This window comes from Manacus vitellinus, unplaced genomic scaffold (assembly GCF_001715985.3).
Source record: "Manacus vitellinus isolate BGI_N305 unplaced genomic scaffold, ASM171598v3 scaffold_22_pilon, whole genome shotgun sequence".
Lineage (NCBI taxonomy): Eukaryota > Metazoa > Chordata > Aves > Passeriformes > Pipridae > Manacus > Manacus vitellinus.
The window spans coordinates 1246869-1265272 of record NW_021939632.1 but is presented as its reverse complement, the minus strand read 5'-3'; the positions used below and the strand labels follow the sequence as shown (position 1 = coordinate 1265272).

The following is an 18404-nucleotide window of genomic DNA, read 5'->3' as shown; positions in this document are numbered from 1 at the left end:
ACAGGCACTGCAGGCTCCCTTGCCTTGCCAGAATTTGGGAAGTTTTCCATCATCAGTTTTTAGGCCTTCAGGTGTCTCGAATTCTCTTCTGATTCTTCTGCTGTGTTTTACATTTCAGCTACCAGAACTTTTTTCTTTTTAACTTTTCCTATTCTTACATATATTTCATATTTTAAAGTGTGTCTTTATTACTCCTAATAGCACCTTTTACACTGCTGTTTTATCTGGCTGAATTTTTTTCCCTTCTAAGGAATTTTTTTTTTTTTTTTAAACAAAGTATCTACTCTAATAGACCATCTTTAAACAACCTCTATGCCCTTGTAAGCTTCTCCTTTGACTGGTTTTCTTAATTTAATATTGCTTCCCTACATAAAATAAAAGTTACCACTCTGGGTGTTTTGTGTGTGTCTTTTCTGTCTCTGAGGATGTTGAATAGAAAGGAAGTATATTCACGGATACAGATGGGCTCTTCTACAGCTAAATCATATGCATGGTTCAATGAACTACTCATAACTAAATCACCATCTGATTTTCCTCCTTCAGCTTCCCTGATTACTTGACCTAAGAAAGAAGTATTAGCATCTCTAAATCTGTGACCTCTTAATCAAATCCTATATGGTGTAGGAACAGAAAGTATCTCCTCATCCCTGAAAATCAAAGCATGTTTCCTTACAGCAGTGTATTCTCTAAGAAATATTATCTTTTAAATAAACCCAAGTTATTTGAAATAAAGTCCACTTATTTTGTAAATTAAAGTAAGATAAAGAATGGGAATAGAAAGGACAGATTAATGGTTTCTCCTACATTGAACCTTGAGAATCTATATTGGTTCCTCAAGTGCCATACTTTCTGTTGTTCTCCTGAAGACTTATTCAGCAAAGTAAAACCTCAGGGTACAATGAAATATGTTGCTTCTTGATGCTGGAATTAAATGCAGAAGCAAGACCTCCTTTCCATTATTTCCACTGCTTTTCCAAGGGGGGATTTGAATCTGCAAATTGGAGAATAAGGGAACTGAACTGAAAACTTACACTCGGCAAGCTGCTAACAGAATCATTATGTTACACTTACGCATCAGTGTTTAGCAGCCTAAACTCACAAGCTTACCCTCAAGCAGTGATTATCATGTGATACTGGAAATAATCCTACTTTTTTGGAAGACTTCCTGTATATTCCATCTGAAAGCTAATTTAGATTCCTAAAGATCACAATACAGCACCAATTCAGCAGTATAGACTTCGTCAGTGAAGCAGTTTCCGCTTTGAGGATTTTGCATCCTGAAATACCTACAGCAGATGGTAGAAAGCAGAGAATCCAACTCTGAGCAATCACGTCCATGGTACTGATTGCACGTAACAAGATTTGTGTCACTCCATCAATCAGCAGAGCTGTGCAAACACATGGTTAGCCCTTTTACTTACCCAGTAATGACAGACTGCCTCCTCCAGACTCACACTTGCAGACCTGCAGGGAGGAGTGAGCAATGCCATCACAGACACCAGCTTAGAAGGGAGTGTTTCAGAGCAGAGGAGCAGCATGTATAAAAGCAGTTGTATTGTGCATGTAGCTGCCTCCTTTGGTTGGCCAAAGTGCTAATCTGCATCTGTGCAAAACACTGAATCAGACTTTGAAAAGAGGGAATCCATAGGAAATCCACACAGCTGTTATAAATTTTCATAGGAGTGAGTCTGTTACGCACCTTGCTATCAAGCCCTCATGAATGAGACAAAAATCTGTTTAGAAAAAGGTACCATACACTGCAGATGTGAGTGAATGAGGTATCAAAATCTGATAAAAGGACCATTCAAATGAGTGGGGGAATTTGCCCCCAGCGACCTCTGTCCTTTTTGTTATTAAAATGACTTGTCATTTTATATGCTTTTTACTACACATTACCAATCTGTATTTACTCATCCCTGCTCCACTCAGAGCCATTACAGACAAAACAAATCCTGTTACTGTCCTCCCTTTGCCCCCTTGCTGAGGACACCTCTCTAAGGCAGCAGGACACAGAGTCCCACAGGGGTTCCCAGCATGACTGAAAACGACTGTCACACCACTGATATTCTGCCTACTCTGCTTTCCTAAACTGACCAGTGTCATGAAAAGACAGAGGCTTACCCTGAGCCCCTGTGGCTTTGGCAAATCAGCGCAGTCAATCCACTGAATTTGAGCAGACTTTAAGACAAGATTATGGGAGAAGCACAGCACAAAGCAGCCATAATTTCCAGGGAACTTGGCTCGTGGTATTGATTGCTGGGAGGACTAGTCATGAATACTGCAGGAGGCTACACATTTTGAGTGCTCATCAAATGAGGGAACATCAGTTTATCTCATTAGTTTTCATCAGGATAAAGAGCTCAAAATAATATGCAAGTACATCTCCTGAAAATAAAATTTTTGCAGAAAACAGAGCTGTCAACAGCAGGAGAAAAAAATGTGTTCATCAAGAGATGCTTCCTAAAGGGACAGCAGGGATGTCACCAAGGGAAGCTCAGGGATGAATAAGTGTTGAAAACCATTCTTCATTTTTTATACCACTGATTGCTGCTGTCACAGACCTTCGATCTCTTGAGGTAGCAGCATTTCAATCTCTTACACAGGTAGAAGTGTCTCTATAAACACCAAAGAAAGGGGGGTTCTTGTGTTTGGAGATAAAACACTGGTGGATTCATTCACCCAAGGAATCCAGAAAATCTTTTCCTACTCATTCTGAATAAGTGTCTTCAGAAACACCAACTAAAGCCTCCACCTGCACAGAACACGATAGTTAATTCCCATAAGAAGGACCAAACAGATCAACTCTCTGATAATTTCTCTGCCAGATCAGGTACAACCTTTTTTTTTTTTCTAAACCAACTCAAGACCAGATTCAAAGTTCATTTTTGATGTTGGAAGACTGATGTGCAATGACAACCACACATCGTGTGTGTGGCACAGAAAGAGACTTCCCACTCAGGGATATTTCACCTCTGGATCCCGCAGGACTTTCCACACCAGGTGGGTGCCAGCAGCCCTAACACTGCCAAGGGGGAGGATAGTTTGCTTCCATAGAGACTGTTTAAAAATTGTCATTGATTAAACACAGCAGAGGGAGCCAAATTATCCATTTACATTGCAGTGGTGCTGCCACATGTAGCCTGCAAAATGGATTCATTTAAACAGCCAATGTGATTTCCCATTGCAGATACCAACTAGAAGACATTTCTGTCCATGGGTAATGAGGAGAGCAGGAGCAGGTTTTCCCCCCAGCATACAGGCATGAAACAGGCAGCAATCACAACAGACATGACGAAACACAGCAGCCACCGAAGGAAAAAGATATTTTGTTGTTTAACTTTTTTCTGGGCCACTTCATTACCTTGATAACTGTTTATTCTTCTTTCTCTTCTGCTAATCATTTACTGTTCCACACACAGCACTCAACCTTGTCATCAGCCATGGATCAGGAGATCAGTGTGTTTATCTGCCCTCCCATACTCCAGTCTCACCACGCACCCAAGAGATGCTCAGTTGGGAGGGGCAAGGTAGTGATAAGTTTCTCCTGTGTTTTAGTCCCACCTTCTGATAAGACAGATTGCATTCAACAGTGGTAACACACTCCACTTCTGCTGAACATAAATGCTCTGAGAATCAATAAAAATAATTATTTAATCATATGTATAATGTAGACAATTTATTTTGCCTTTATCCCCAAAAAAACTCTGTTGGTAGCGCATAAACAGGCTTTGACTGCAAATCCTTGAGAATCACTGGCACTGTTACAAGACTTCTTATAGAGTCACATACCTCAAATATAGCAGGATTCATGCTTGCAAAAATCCCACCATAGAGCTCTCGGCTGCAGAGTTGATGGTGGGTGCAGCAAGGCTGAAGAGGGTTAATGGGGAGGGAGCAAGAGGATAACTTCCATATTCCTACCTTTATCTGCTCTAAATTGAAGTGTTATGCTGAATGAGAGACTCAGAGAGGAACCTAGGTATTATTAATGCACAGGAATCCAACTGCAAAGATATTAAGACAATCAGCTAGGCGGGATAATATTTTGCTTGAACATGTTTTAAGAGTAATTATATTCAGAAAAATTTAGCCTTAATGCTTTATGCAGCTTTAAAAACTAATTGCTATAGAAACAAATTAAATACCCAGATTATCTCTTCCTTGAGCTATCCATCAAAAGCCTTTGTGCTGTATATCTCTTGCATTTTAACCAGCTAAAGAGCTCATGTGTGAGCCCTCTCTGGTTCTGAAGGACAAAAAGAGTGTACATGTGCAGGGAGGGAGGAGGAAGAGAACAGGTTAATTCTCTGGGCACTGTAGTTCATCATAAAAGTTTAAAGTTTATGATCTCCAGCAAAATTTTAGTTTCTCATTGTAGGCATTTTGAGATGTGTAATAAAGTGTTACTGCATTCACCTGGAGAGAGCTAGAAGTTTGGTGTAGCCATGTTCTTCTGAAAAACTTTGTGCAAATGCTTTCACTCATAAGGAGGGACAGTACCACTTTTGTCTGTCTGAAAAGAAGTATGATGCAAGTTAAGGAACAACATGAATGTAAAATAATAGAGTAATTAAAATACAGAAGAAAACAAAAGGGGGAGCAACAGGGAGGTGAGAGGGATAAATGACTCCTAAATTTTTTTTTTTTTACTTTATAAATATGTAATTATATCAAGTATAACTTTCCTATCTATACATAAACCTCTTAGGTCTGGGTTTAGATTCTCCAGTAATCTGAGTATGGCACAGATTTCCCACAAAGCAGCAACTGTATAAAACCTCATTCCCTTTTTTCCTCATCCATGTTAATCTATTCTGTATCTGTGCTACCTGCATCACCTATAGATACATTTCTGCATCACCCAGGGGAGTTTGTAATTCTCTGCATCTCTTAAAATGGTCAGATGTGCCAATTCATACATTACATTATACAGATGGAGATACTTAAATGAGACACTGATAATCTGAATAATCAATTTACTTGGACCATTTGAGATCCCCCCTGCTGAAGTTAGATGTGTTCTTTTACTTCTATGACATTATCGTAATTGCTTAAGCCACTTTTGTTGCGATATTTTTTCCACCTTAATTACCTTGTCATTTATTATTAGGGATTTTAATATGGCCATTAAATGTCACACATAGCTTTCAGTTTTTGGTCTCTGACTGGTTCACATTCCTGTAATTCAGAAAGGTCCAGTCATATGCATATTTTTATACTTTGACATGTTTAAAACTATACTGAATGTCAAGTTTATTACAGCATTAAATTGATAAACTTGCTCTAACAATCAATGTATAAATAATCAATTTAATGCTATAATAAAGAAAACATAAAACAGCGAACCCTCTGTCGAGTTTGCTGAGGTGCAGTGACATTTGGTGGTCATGCATGGCAACATTTGTACAAGCTTCATTTAGAGAAGGTGGCAGGTTAATTGGGACAGAACAAAATGCAGTACAGCATCCATAATAAGCAGCCTGTATGAGTGATATAAAAAAGGGAAAAAGAACTGAAAACCTGCTTCCACTCCTTCCAGACATGTCCTCTTAAACTAATATTCAGAATACTCAGATATCTTGAATTAGCACCAATATATTTTTATACATTTATATGGAAATATACCAGGATATCTCAGCAGGCATCAAGTTGTTTTTCTCCATCTACAAACAAAATGTTTGTAGCTCCAGACTCCCATCACAGTAGCTGGATGAAGTGCAGATATGTTTTCCTTGGATTCAATAGTTGGTTCCAGAAAAATTTAAACTAACGGAACCTGAAACCCGTATGGAAGGGTAACACTCGACAGTGTGACACAGCATTCCTTTGTTTCCTATTAATGAATACTCATGTATTTCCCCTTACCCCCAAAGCCTGTTATGGAGAAAAACCCAAATCAGGGGTTGATGAAGAATTGAAGGCTTCTGTGGCAACAACATCAATATTTATCTGTAGAAATTACAAGCTTCAGCTAGGATGCTAGGGAAGGACTCTAAAATTTTTCAAACCGATCATCAGGCATATTTTATAATGCAGTTTGTGTATTAGTATTTCAGAGATATGCTCTCTTTCCTTCCCAGAGTGCTGTATTCACACTGTGACAGTTACAGAGCAACCAAGACTGATATGTTGAAAAATGCTAATTGACAGTCAAAGTTAGCTTTGCAGATGGATTAAACTATAAAAGATACTGGTTTGAAAAAAGTAGATACTTATCACTGAATCTATTTTTAACATGCTCAGGTTGACTTATTATTTTTTCATCAAACCTATAATCCTAAACTGAACTACCAGAAGAGGTTTGGTTTGCTTCTTATTTTCCCTCTTTCACAGACTGAAGGGGCAAGATACGGCAGATATCCTTGATCCATTACCTCAGCAGAGGTGAGGAGTGGTTCATCCCCTCCACTATCAAGTAGCTGACACAGGCAGGTCCTTACCAGCAGGATTTGAGGACTCTTCACCTTGTACCACTTCAGCTGGAAAAACCTGTTGCACAGGCAACAACATCACTTGCAGGTCAACAGCCCTCTCACAGGGGATTTGCAATACTACAGTTCCCCACAATATATTTGCAATTTGCATTCTCTGAAGACACTAAAAATAAATAAATAAGAGCTATGGGATTTGTATCATATCCAATAGTGAATAACTGTGCAGAGTATTTGCCACCCTTTGCCCAAACACGCTAGACATTGTTACCCCTTAAAATGACTGCAGATTTGCATTAAATATGTAAATATGTCCCTCAGCAGCACACTTGGCCCAATGCAAATGCAGCCACACCTGGTGTTTGTCTGCAAACCACTCCAGAAGGTTTACAAATCCAATTAAGGAAAAATGCAATGAGCTGTGGCAGAGAAGGTAAGTGTTGTATAGGCAGGAAGGCATCACCTATAGGGACTACTCTGCAGGCACAGATGAATTAGAGAGAGCAATGGAGATTCATGCTAAATGTGGCAAAAGCATCTCACAAGCTCATGGCAGGCATGTGCATGGGATAACTGGGTGTCACAACTTGGGGTTTTGTGGAGCCTTCAAAGTCCCAGCAGAGACTCTGCCCCGGGAGCAGACCCACCAATGCAGCACAAGAGGCAGGCACTGCACCAAGTCTCGGGAGAGCCAAAGGGTGTTTGGAGCAGATGGTAATGATTTGCAGCACCTGGGACTCTTGATTGCTGCAGGGTTCCAAGCAAGTGAAGGGGCAGAGCCAGGAGAGGTAAAACCCCGACCTCCCCTGGACTCCCTGCTCCTGGTAGCTCCAGCCATTCCAGCCCCCCATCAAAATCACAGCCTCTCTTTGTTCTGGATACTGTCCCTGCAGACAAGATTTGCTCTTGCCAGATGATGACACCAGAGTCCCAAATGCTTATTAAGTGTCATGAGCAGTAGAAAGTATGTATTACTGTTGTGTTAACAGTAACTTGTCTTCGTACATGAGGCAATTCCTCCTTGCACATAAACAAGATTTTGAGCAGAGTAGCAGAAGGGTTTTTTTGGGAAGATGGAGAGCCCACTTATGGTAGTGTGTACACAGACTTTGAGCACGCTAGAAAACCAATCCTTAATAGAAATGCAGTTAAAATGTACAACTAGTTTGATATATGTAAAGTTACGATGCATCTGAAGAATCAGAGAAAGACATAATTATTGACAACAAAATAGTATTAGAAGTGAGGGAAAAAAACATAACTGATCCATGGTTAGCTAAGCTGTAGTTCTGCCTCCAGCTGGCTCAGAATATAGGGCAGAGAAGCACTGGTCATGTATAGATTCCACTAAGGTTACTTTCCCTGTGGAGCACAAAGAGTGTGAATGACTGGAGGCATTGGCTTCTCTCACAGTCAAGCATCACTATCTACTTCCAAACACTTTAGGATCATGAGCAGATTCCAAGAGTTGCTTTCAGAAACTTCTTCCCTTGGAAGAGCATGATTTCATCACCCACTGTCTCCAGAAAAACACTGCAGGGGCAACAAGAGGAGATCTGAAAACAACCTTCTTCCAGCATCAAATATCACAAACCCTTCCCTGGACATAATCTCTTTCCCCAAGAAGTACAAGCAGAGAAAGTTCTCTTTTCAATCACACAGCTTCCTTTCTCTCCCCCCATTCCCAAGGAGGCTTTTAGGTTGCTGCCACTGCCACTGCTCCCCCTGCCATGGCTGCTCTTAAACCTTTCTCTAGTGGCATGGGAAAGCAAGTCAAACATTAAGAGAAGACTGACATATTCTTGTCAATGTAGTGTTGTGCATCTACATAGCACCAGATGTGTCTAGCTCTCAACCTCTCAAGTCTGGTCTCTCCTATGATGAATCAATAATCATTAGCATAACAAAGGAATTAGAACTTCTCATCACATCATGATAAGACAGAAAGAGTCTTGTCCCAATGCTGTTTATGAACCACATTCCAATTTCTTCACTTGGAGTAAACAGCACCTTGCTCTGTTTTCCCACTGTGCTGAGGCCTCTTCATGAAGCACTGTCACTCCTTGCAATCAGCTGAATCTCCTGCTCTTCCAATTTGTTATTGCTAAGCACCTAGCTTACATGCTGGGCTTTGAATTTATTTTTTTTTTAAGAAAATGTACCGATAGGCACTCGGGTCCTCGGAAAAATCTCCCCACACTTGCTTCCAGCCCCATCTCAGAAACAAGTTATTGAACAAAAAAAAAGTTGGATAAAGCAAAGCTGCAAAATTTGATATGCTCTCTCACAGTGCCCTCTTTAAGCCTGAAAGGCCTGCCTAAATCAATTTTCCACACTGCCTTTTCTTTTGCCTTGCTTAATTCTGATTACACTGCCAAATGACTGTACTTGTTCATTTGTGGTCCTCAACTTCCTAGTTTTTTTTTCATATGATGTTTTATACTTTCCATATGATGTTCTATAAAACCTCCTTCAAATATTTCACTGGTATTCAGATCCACTGTATTTCCACAAGCAATTCCTACAAAAACAGATAAGCCCCTGTCCATGTTCAGTACAATTTCCACTTCAATTTAAAAACCCATCATCCAACAAATTCAGTGTCCACTACAACCCAAAAGGAAGAACAGTTAACTTTACAATGTAAATACCTTTAAATGCAATTATTTGCACTGTTTTGGAAAACAAAATGTTTTACTGTAACTGCTTATTTCAAATGTGGAATTATATTTAACAATTCCTACCTTATAATGACTGAAATGTAGGATACAAATCAAACACAGGACTAAAAATCCATAAGAAACCATGTAATTAATCATTCTTTTGTGTAAATAGCTGAATGATCTGGCTCTCCTGCCTTAGTTGAAAGTTTATTGGATCAAGCATTGGCTACATTTGTCTCTAAGGTTACCACTGCACCACTTTAAAATAGAGCGACAGCTCTGAATAGAGCAACAAAATGTCTCTTTGCTTGTCTCCTCTGAACGCTCTTCTTTCTTACTGCTCTCCTAATGGTGCTGAAAACCTCCCTAAGAATGGATTCTACACATTATTTGATTTGTCAAATGTATGTTCCAGGAAAAGGCTGAGAGGTGGAACAAACCAGTGCACTTCTTCAGGAGTGCTTTGTTCTTCGTTAGGATTTTGGAAGCCTCTGCCCATTTTATTAAAGCAACTCTTCTGCAACACTATCAGAGACAAGATATTCTGTCCGTGCATTATACACCCTCTCCTTTTTTTTTCACAGTAGTGTCAGAGCATTTACAGACACCACCAGAGCTGTAATTGCTGCCAGCTGGTCTCTCAGCTGGATGTGTGGAGTCGGTCATCGTGTGCCCTGGCCAAGCGCCCCACCCTCACCTCTGACAAACAGGAGAACAGCATGATGACCATATTGCTTAGTCATTTTTTAACAATATTCTTCTTATCCCCGAAGGTAACAATTTCACGCCTTTGCCTATCAATTGTGTTGCTTGATGGACTAAAATCTCAGACTACAACCCCCTTTCATGGAGCTGTGAAGGTTCTGCACTGTCTGGAGGATGGGAACACCTGCCTGTGCAGGTACTTGCTCCCCAGCTGAGTCTCTGGACATCACCTGTGTGTCAGCCTCTCCATTCCCTTAGAAGCATCCCTGACAGATGAACTCTCAGGTCACTTATGACACAAAATATGCTACAGCAGAAAACATGATTTTCCTTAGGGAAAAATTTTCTGAGCATCTCCCTACCAATTATATTCCAACTGCTGGTTTTATCAATCAGAAGTTTTTGGTTTTTTTTTTTTCTTTTTTCTTCGGTCATGAAATCTAAAAAAGTGCTGTTAGCACTTTATGGGATACTTTAATTAAAAAGAATTGTATCTATATCATTTGTGTTCTCATGGGGTATAGGCATTATTAAATCAATTTAGCTGTTTTCAAGTTCTACTTACGTAAAAGCAAGATATTGGATTTCTAAACTAATTATAGAGGAAAGAAGTCTGGTCCCCTTTAATGGAACCTTTGGACTGCATACACTCATGTGGTTTAATTTCCTTAATTCCCTCCAAATACCTGATCAGCTTTATCTAACAACACTGTAATTTCCAGACATTGGAAAACAAGCACTTATTTTACTTACCACATTTAGGTACTAGGTTTGTAAGATGCATGTTGTTTTACCTGCCTGGTGAGTGAATCACTAACACTTGCCATCCACCTACCTCCTTGATGCCAGGCTCCTTCTTGACTTTCATGTATGAAATTCAACAGACAGAAGTTTAACTAAATCCCTTCTTTTATTTTCAAAGCTCCAGGCACCTTGGAAGTTGTGACTCCCCTTAGCCACATCCCACAAGCTCCTGATTCTCTGAAGCACTCTTGAATTCATTAAGAGGATAAAGAGAAGCAAACTTAACGGCACTGAAAGACGTTTTGCAGAAGATGCACCAGTAATCAATGCCGATGATGTTCTTCTTTCCCAGAGGCAACCGATTTGCCAGGAGGAGTTACTCAAGTAAATATAAAATGCCTGGACCACTGCACCTTGCCTGTGTGCTTCTAGACTGTGCAGAAGAAATGTGTTCAGTATCTTTGGGTCAGTCTTCCTCTTGCTTGAGTTTCTTCAGTAGTGTCTAATAAACCTGCAAGGAGGGATACCAGGTCACACCTGGTATCCTCTGTGTTTTATTAAAGGAGCCAACAGTCAACATTCCAAGTTTCCATGGAGAATCTTTGGCTTCAGATCAAATACAAGCTCTTCTGTCTTAAAAGGCACAATTTCTCACTAAATGAAGCTAACTAACTCCACACTCACGAGTGCCAGAGCTGAGAGAATAGAAGCAATCATCTTCATTCTCAGACCAGGGAGATACAGTATGCCAAAAACTGAGGAACAGTGAACAGTTGCTTATAACAAATCATAGCAGACGTTGATCAAACCAGGTCATAAATAATTCTGGCCTTGCTGCAAAAAGATTAAATAAATTAATTTAAAAAATAATCAGCCTTTCTTTGTACTCCACAATCTGGGGAAAATATTCCAACTGGCATGCAGTTACTTCCGATCTTGTAATATAGTTGAAATTTCAGTATGACCTACAGGTTTCATACATTTTGCAAGTTGTAATAGCAGAAAAACGAGAGAGGAAATCAAGAAGGTAAAGATAAGCTCTAGCAAGCAGTAAATGGATATGCTGATTCCCTAGCTTTCCATAAATTAATAGGTCTAGTCTACTAAGTGTCATATTTTAAGGATAGCTGAATCAAACAGTAATTTTTCAGACCTAAAATGTCATCATGGTGCTTAACAAATGATAAGCTACAAAAAGTCTATGCTTTTTATGCTATTTTGGTGCAATGTGTACTAATTCTTGATCAACACTATAGATCACATGGGCTAATTAATGATACCACTAGTTATGTAAGTAGAATCTGATATGTAACACTGTTCATTTGTGCTGTAAGTGGAAGAATTGTTTGAACAGGTTAGCAAAAGTAAAGGGAACGCCTTACACCAAATTCTTTAGTCTAACTAGAATCAGAGCCTGCACCTGTAAACACTTTTGCAGTATCCGAATTCAACCCATACATAAAAACGTCAGTAAAAGCAATTAATCCTGGTCTGATGCTCACCCTTGTATATACATTAATATAAAAATACCTGTATTTCTATGACGGTTTAAGAAATAACAAAAACATTAAAAGCATACCACATTTCCACACAGATAACCCACATTTCAGGTAACACACTTTTTAAACATACCAGTTCTGCCAAGAGCATTCTTACAGAAGGCCATGTCCTCATGACACGTTCAAATTCAGGTAAATTGGAGGTGAGATGCTGAGGTAGAAAGAGTAGGGAATAGGGGCCTGGAACAGAGCTATGGGAAAAGAAGGACACACGGTGTGGATCCACAGAGCTGGGATAACGTATTTCCTGAGCATGTGCATAATCCTATTGCTGAGACACAAGCCTTGTTTGCTTTCTTTCGCAGGTAGCCAAATGCAACTCAATGTAAAGCACAGAAAATACGAGCACAGAGTGGCTGTGCCCCAGATGAACAGCCAGCACATATTGCAGCCTTTTCACGTATCCTCCGCACGCCCAGTCTTTGCAGCAACCTCAACACGTGCACAAAGCTCGTGCTTTCTTCATGAGCATTTGGCTCCAATCAGCGAAAACATCTCACTGAATTCAACTGGATTAGGACCTTGTTTACTGTGTTTGTTTAGGAAAAGCATCAGTATTGTCAGGTGAGCATTTATTAAGTGATGGGTGTAATTTATAAAATCACAAACTAGCAGTCCCAGACAACAGAAGACTTGAAAACGGTGCTCCTCTATAGAAAAAAGGATTTGCAAAACCTTGTTTGAATTCTGCTCTTACTTTTTTTTTGTTGTTTTCTGTTGTTTTCTATGATCTTACTGTAGTGCACATAGTAGCCTCCATAAATATATACCGTACCTATACTATAGATATGTACTCCATATAACTACCACAAAGCAAAGCCATACTTTGTGGTGACACTGGGACCCAAACAAGATATCATTGCACATTAAAACTGTATTAAACTAATTGAAAAATAGTTAAACATTGCTAATAAAACAAGATAAATACTAAACATTAAAAAGACAGAGACTTTCCAGTGTTCCATAAAACCACACCTTTCAGACAAATTAATTATTTGCATCATAAAAAAATCTTAACTGTGAAAGAAAATATTCCAGAAGGAATTGATGAGTAAAAAAGCTCCAAGTGCTTTTTGATTACATCAAAAACAATTCCCATTCTCATAAAATATGCAAACTTTACATCTTAAACTGCATATTTACCTTCAAAAAATTACTTTCTTTTTAATCTTGCAAGAAATTAAACCTTAATTGAGTAGGAAAGTATTTGGAATATATCCAGAAATAAAAAAACTACAGCTATTGTAAGTGGCACAGCATCTGTGAAGAGTTTTCACATACGTTTGGAAGATATCTAAAATTAAGCCAACACTGTACTTGATTTTCATGATCAGAGTAAATATTCTGCAAATCCAAACTGGCTGCCTTGTTTATTTCATAGTTTCCATTTCTATTGCTGTAATTCACCCTGGTAAATAGATAGATGTAGGGGGGGCTGAATAATAATAAAATTTAACTTCTCAGGATCTTCCTTTGCTTTGAATGAAAAACATTTCATTTCTTTGTGATGCTGTTGAAGCTAAATCCTGTTGCAAGAGACTTAACGAGCAGTCTTGGAATAAAAATTAATGTAATGGTGTGTTCCAGCTACGTCACCACCTTGATGAACATCAGAATTACATTTGAGACCAGATGGAAGAAAAGGAAGATGCACTATACAAAATATGTCTTCATTTGAGGAGTAAAGTATTACTCAGTGGCATTATACATTGTTAATAAACTTTCTTTATCTGAAACTATAATTTAATATTTATGTATCTAATTTACATGTGACAAAGTAGCATATTCTAAAATTAGAGTGTAACCAGCAAACTATTAACTACTATAAACAATACCAAAACACAACTCAAACATATTTTAAGGAAACAATAGGTACATTTTGGATGGGGGGATGATTTCAATTGCAGATATTATTTTAAATACAGCTGTCAATTACATCTTGAAAAAAATTCTTCAACCTCAGAAAGATTTTCTGCTTAGGGAATCCTAGGTATATACATAAAGACCAAGAGCACACCACCAAAAAATTCCTTATTGGTTACTAGTAGGTACAGTAATAATTGTAAATGCTGAAATTGTGTGTGGGGAAGTAATTTTCAATATCAATGTTATATGATGCACTAGACAATATCCCCTTGAGCAGAAATTAGAGAAAATATCGTGCCCTTTATTATCTCTGTGGTTTCTTACGTGTAATAGACAGCAGAAGAATTGCACTTATTGTAACATTACAGTAGAGTGTTAGATTGCAGTTCACCTTTTAGAATATTAGTGGCCATAATACTTATGATAGGTTGTGCCTTATGCAAAGATGAATAAAGATGTGCATTTAAATTAAAAAACGAGCAACCACTTACAGAACCAACAGTGAGGCTTAACATAACAAACATGCACTAACCCTACACTTATGCAAAACTAAGTTCTTCCAGGAAACTGTAACCAACTGTTGACCTTCCACAAAGGTAAAGGTTTTGTCCCTTGGTAATATGTTTGGACTTTGCAGTCGAATTCCAGTTTATTAGCTCATTGTCTGTAAATGTGCTGTTCCACTGTGATATCCTTTAGCTGCCCTTGAGCTTCTGCAGAATCTGCAATCTTACAGTCACTTTTATTTAAGGGTTTATTGAGCCGCAGAGTAAGTCCCCTTCAGTACTACACAAATAGGCTTTCTTATTCATCCTCTTCAGGTTCCTGTGGTAAAATTGGTGTCTCCTCCTTTAAACAAGCACTAAAAAACCCAAGGATTGTGCTGTAAAGGTGATATTTGCTTTTCTCAGAAGCAATGTTATGACCTTCATCCGGGTAGATCTAGCAGAGAAGAAAGGAAAAAAGTAAATAGTTTTTAAAGGCTTTTCAAATATTTAGGGTTCTAATTTTCTTTCTCTGATCTTCAAAATGTTTTAGATGACAACAGGATGATAACATTAGTTTTATGGCATCAAGGAAAGCTAATAAAACTCAAAGTAAAACTCATTCTCTTGGAATTTGAACTTACATAAAACAACCACTGCAGTGGGATCTGCAGAAGTGAAAAAATTTGTATTCTCAGCCATTGTGCTTACAACAGTTTACTTAGCTGGCATTTTCAATTGTGCCTAGGCATCCAAATCCCATTAACGTCAATGAGAATTAATTACCTCATGCTTTTAGGGACCTCTCAATATCTCAGCTTCTAAGTGTTCAGCAAAAAACCTTTTTATTCATATTTTTAACTATGTTGCTATCTTGTCTAAAGCCTATCTTCTCTTTCTCTCCTAGGGTGGATGTGGGTATTTTTATCTCCTAAATCAGATCCCACTGGGAATCTCTCCCAGGTGAGGCTCAGCAAATGTTTGCAGGCTGAATGAAGAAATCCAGACTAGGAGACAAGAGACCTGAGGTGGCCTGAGGCAAAAGGCTTCAGCTGTTTCCTCAAACTCAGGTTATCACAAGGTTGCATGAGAAGGGCTCAACAGGGCTCTCCTGAGACAACTCTGTCATTCCTGCTTCTTCTTCTCTCCACAGGCCTTCACATCACCTCAGCTGAAATCACAAGGACAGCGGGAACAGATTGTACATATGAAGTCCTTTTCCTTTCCTGAGTGACACTAACCCCCTTGTTGCAGGAGTTCACACGCTTCAGTGAAAACTACAGGATTGCCTGTGGTTCAGCAAGGTTGAGGCTTGCAACATGTAATATCAGAGATATTTGGAGGAGTGACCCAGAACATCGTGTCAGATATCCAGGAAGGTTTAATGCAATCAGAACCATTGGCCAGCAACATCCACGTGCTCTGGGTGGGTCCCATCCAAGTCCGTGCATTGGCAGCAGCCCCATCCTGCTCTTCCCATCTTGCTCTCACAACATTCTCCTCCTCTGTAAGGCAATGCAGGGAGGGAACACTGCTCTCGCCTTTTAGCTGCCTTTTAATAAATCTAAATGTTGACAATAAGGGGAAATTACTCTACTTTTTTAAGTAAAAAGGGACTAAAGTAATGATATCTCCATGCTACAAATAGTGCATATGGATTCCAGAGCACTTTGTACAGTGTTGTAAGATAAACAGGTGGAAAAACAGAAGATGAGAGAGAGCAGAAAGAACCTAGGAGAACAACAAGACGATATAGTTCTTGATACCTATACTAACAGTGAGGAAAATGGGATTAAAGAGACTTGTAACTGCAAATTAAGGCAATACTGCTGCGTTGTGGTAGGGAGGGTCCTTCTCAGAGAAGAAATAGCAATAGGAGGTTAAATGTTCAACTATGTTTATAGGAAAAGGCACAGTGCACATACCTGCATAGTGTAATTAGCCCCAGCTTTTATTAGATGTTTAATTAGTTCTGCTGAATGCTGGAAGTGGACTTTAGCTGCAAGACAAGATTTGATATTATTAGAAAAAGCTACACTATTATGAAATACTTATCTGCTAAACAGCTTTGGCTGAAAACATTTCCAACCTCTGTAATTACTGGATCAGAAGCTGACTATCTTTAAGGTCAGAAGTGCCCAGCCCCATCAGAAACAGCAATACAGGGTGTTACAATAGAGGTTTTGGAGAAGAAGCTGGAATCCCCAAGGGAAGCCATACTTTCCACATACTCTGTGAGGGCTCCTGTCTTTACCATCCATTTACATCCACTGTGATAGTTTAGAGGTGTGTAAAACCATTCTGTTTGAACATCTAGGCATTTTATAATTGTGTTGAAGGAAAGCACATTGGGTTTTCTACTGCTTGCACAGGGTTGTTACAGTCCACACTTCCTAAGGAAATGGAGTTTCTACAACCCATCAGTAACCTAAGCTTTGTGTGGTAAAACCAGGCAGCTTTATTATGATGTCCTAACCCTGCAGAGCATGGGTTGCAAGTGGGCTGGGTGGTGTCACTGGATGTGATATTAAACAAGGGCTGCAGGCAATCAGAGTCCTAGGCTTGAGCACACTGCATTGCTCAGATATCTGTTGAAGTCCCAATTCCTGGCAGGACCAAGTTCAGAGGGGCAGAAATTGCTGCTGCTTGTTACAATCAGCAAAGCCTGAGACTCTCATGCCTGCTCAGTCAGTATATCTTCTCTGCCCCTCTCCCCTGTGGTCTGGGAAGAAACACTGGACAGTGTTTGTACCCCTTTGATTGTGCTTTGGATCCATAACACAGGTTTGGTGCCTTCACACTGGGGTGACAGGCTGGTAGGTGCCATTCTCACCGTACCAGCTGTGCATGGGCACTCTCACCTCAGCCCATCACTGTGAGGTACTTATCCCTCCAGAATGAGGAGTAAGAAACCTTCTATTATCCCACATTCACCAGAAAAATGCTGGGGAAAGAAGTAGGCATGTGAATCTGTTCAGAGGAGCTGGTTGCAGCACTGTAATTTGTGCCTGCATCAAAGCTTGTTCTTCAGACTTACATCAGTTTAAGAAAGTTCAAAAAAATACACTGCAGTTAAATTTAAGTCTGTAATTACAAATTATCTCGTTTGACACATCTTGTGATTCCATTTAAAGTGCTAGAACTTACCCTGTTTTACTCATTCTCTGTCTTAAACTACTGCTAAAAGTATTGGTGCTATTAAAAGGTTATGTATTGCTTCAGCTTCAGATGCTTTCACACTACCTTGTAATTAATTAGTTGAAAAGATTAACTTTCCATGTGGTAATGTACTTCACCAACTGTACTGATAATTCTGCAGAATTTCTATGAATTTAAAACAACATTAAAAATGTATGTAGTTCTGTTAATAATTCATGTAATACCTTTCACTAGCAAGACAGTGGTCCCCAAGATTTAAACAAATTAGAACATACAGCACCTAAAAGGTACAAATATTCACCAAAGAAAAATGTCATCAGTTTAGAGTTAGAAGTTGAAACAAAAGAAAAAAATCATACCAGAGGGATAGTAAAACTGAAAACGTACTTGCTAGGTGTGCGCCTGATCAGTCCTTGAACGCCTGCCTATTAGAAGCTCTGACTCTAAATTAATTGCATCTCTAAAGACTTACCATCAGCTGTTCCATGAACTATTAGCAAATTCGCTTCTTTTAAACCATGAAGATTGTGTAATACACTGGATGCCTGGCAAACAAACACACACAAGTATAACTGAGTTGCATTTTGAGACTAAAATGGTCATTTTAAGTTACTTTTTTATGCTTACTTACCTGATAGGTAATTTCCTCTTTTGATGGAATCCCAAGGTATCTTTCTGAAAAGGCTGATGCTATAAAAGTAAACCAAAAACTTGTGAGTTTAGAGTTACTTCTATTTAAAAATTGACCTAGAGTCAGTAGCAGCTATTTAAGCCATGAAGTCAACAGAGATG

At 39.1% G+C, this 18404-nt stretch overlaps 1 protein-coding gene across 1 annotated transcript in view; it reads right to left on the bottom strand.

Annotated features, from left to right (window-relative positions):
• Window positions 1–12657: 12657 nt before the first annotated feature.
• Window positions 12658–18404, bottom strand: part of DPP10 (dipeptidyl peptidase like 10) — a 213218-nt gene continuing 207471 nt past the window's right edge. The window contains exons 22-25 of the mRNA XM_008922956.2: window positions 18244–18302; window positions 18085–18157; window positions 16379–16452; window positions 12658–14910 (exon numbers count right to left, since the gene is read on the bottom strand). Coding sequence (XP_008921204.1) covers window positions 14773–14910; window positions 16379–16452; window positions 18085–18157; window positions 18244–18302 — 344 coding nt within the window. The 3' untranslated portion in view covers window positions 12658–14772. The remainder of the gene's footprint in view (window positions 14911–16378; window positions 16453–18084; window positions 18158–18243; window positions 18303–18404) is intronic.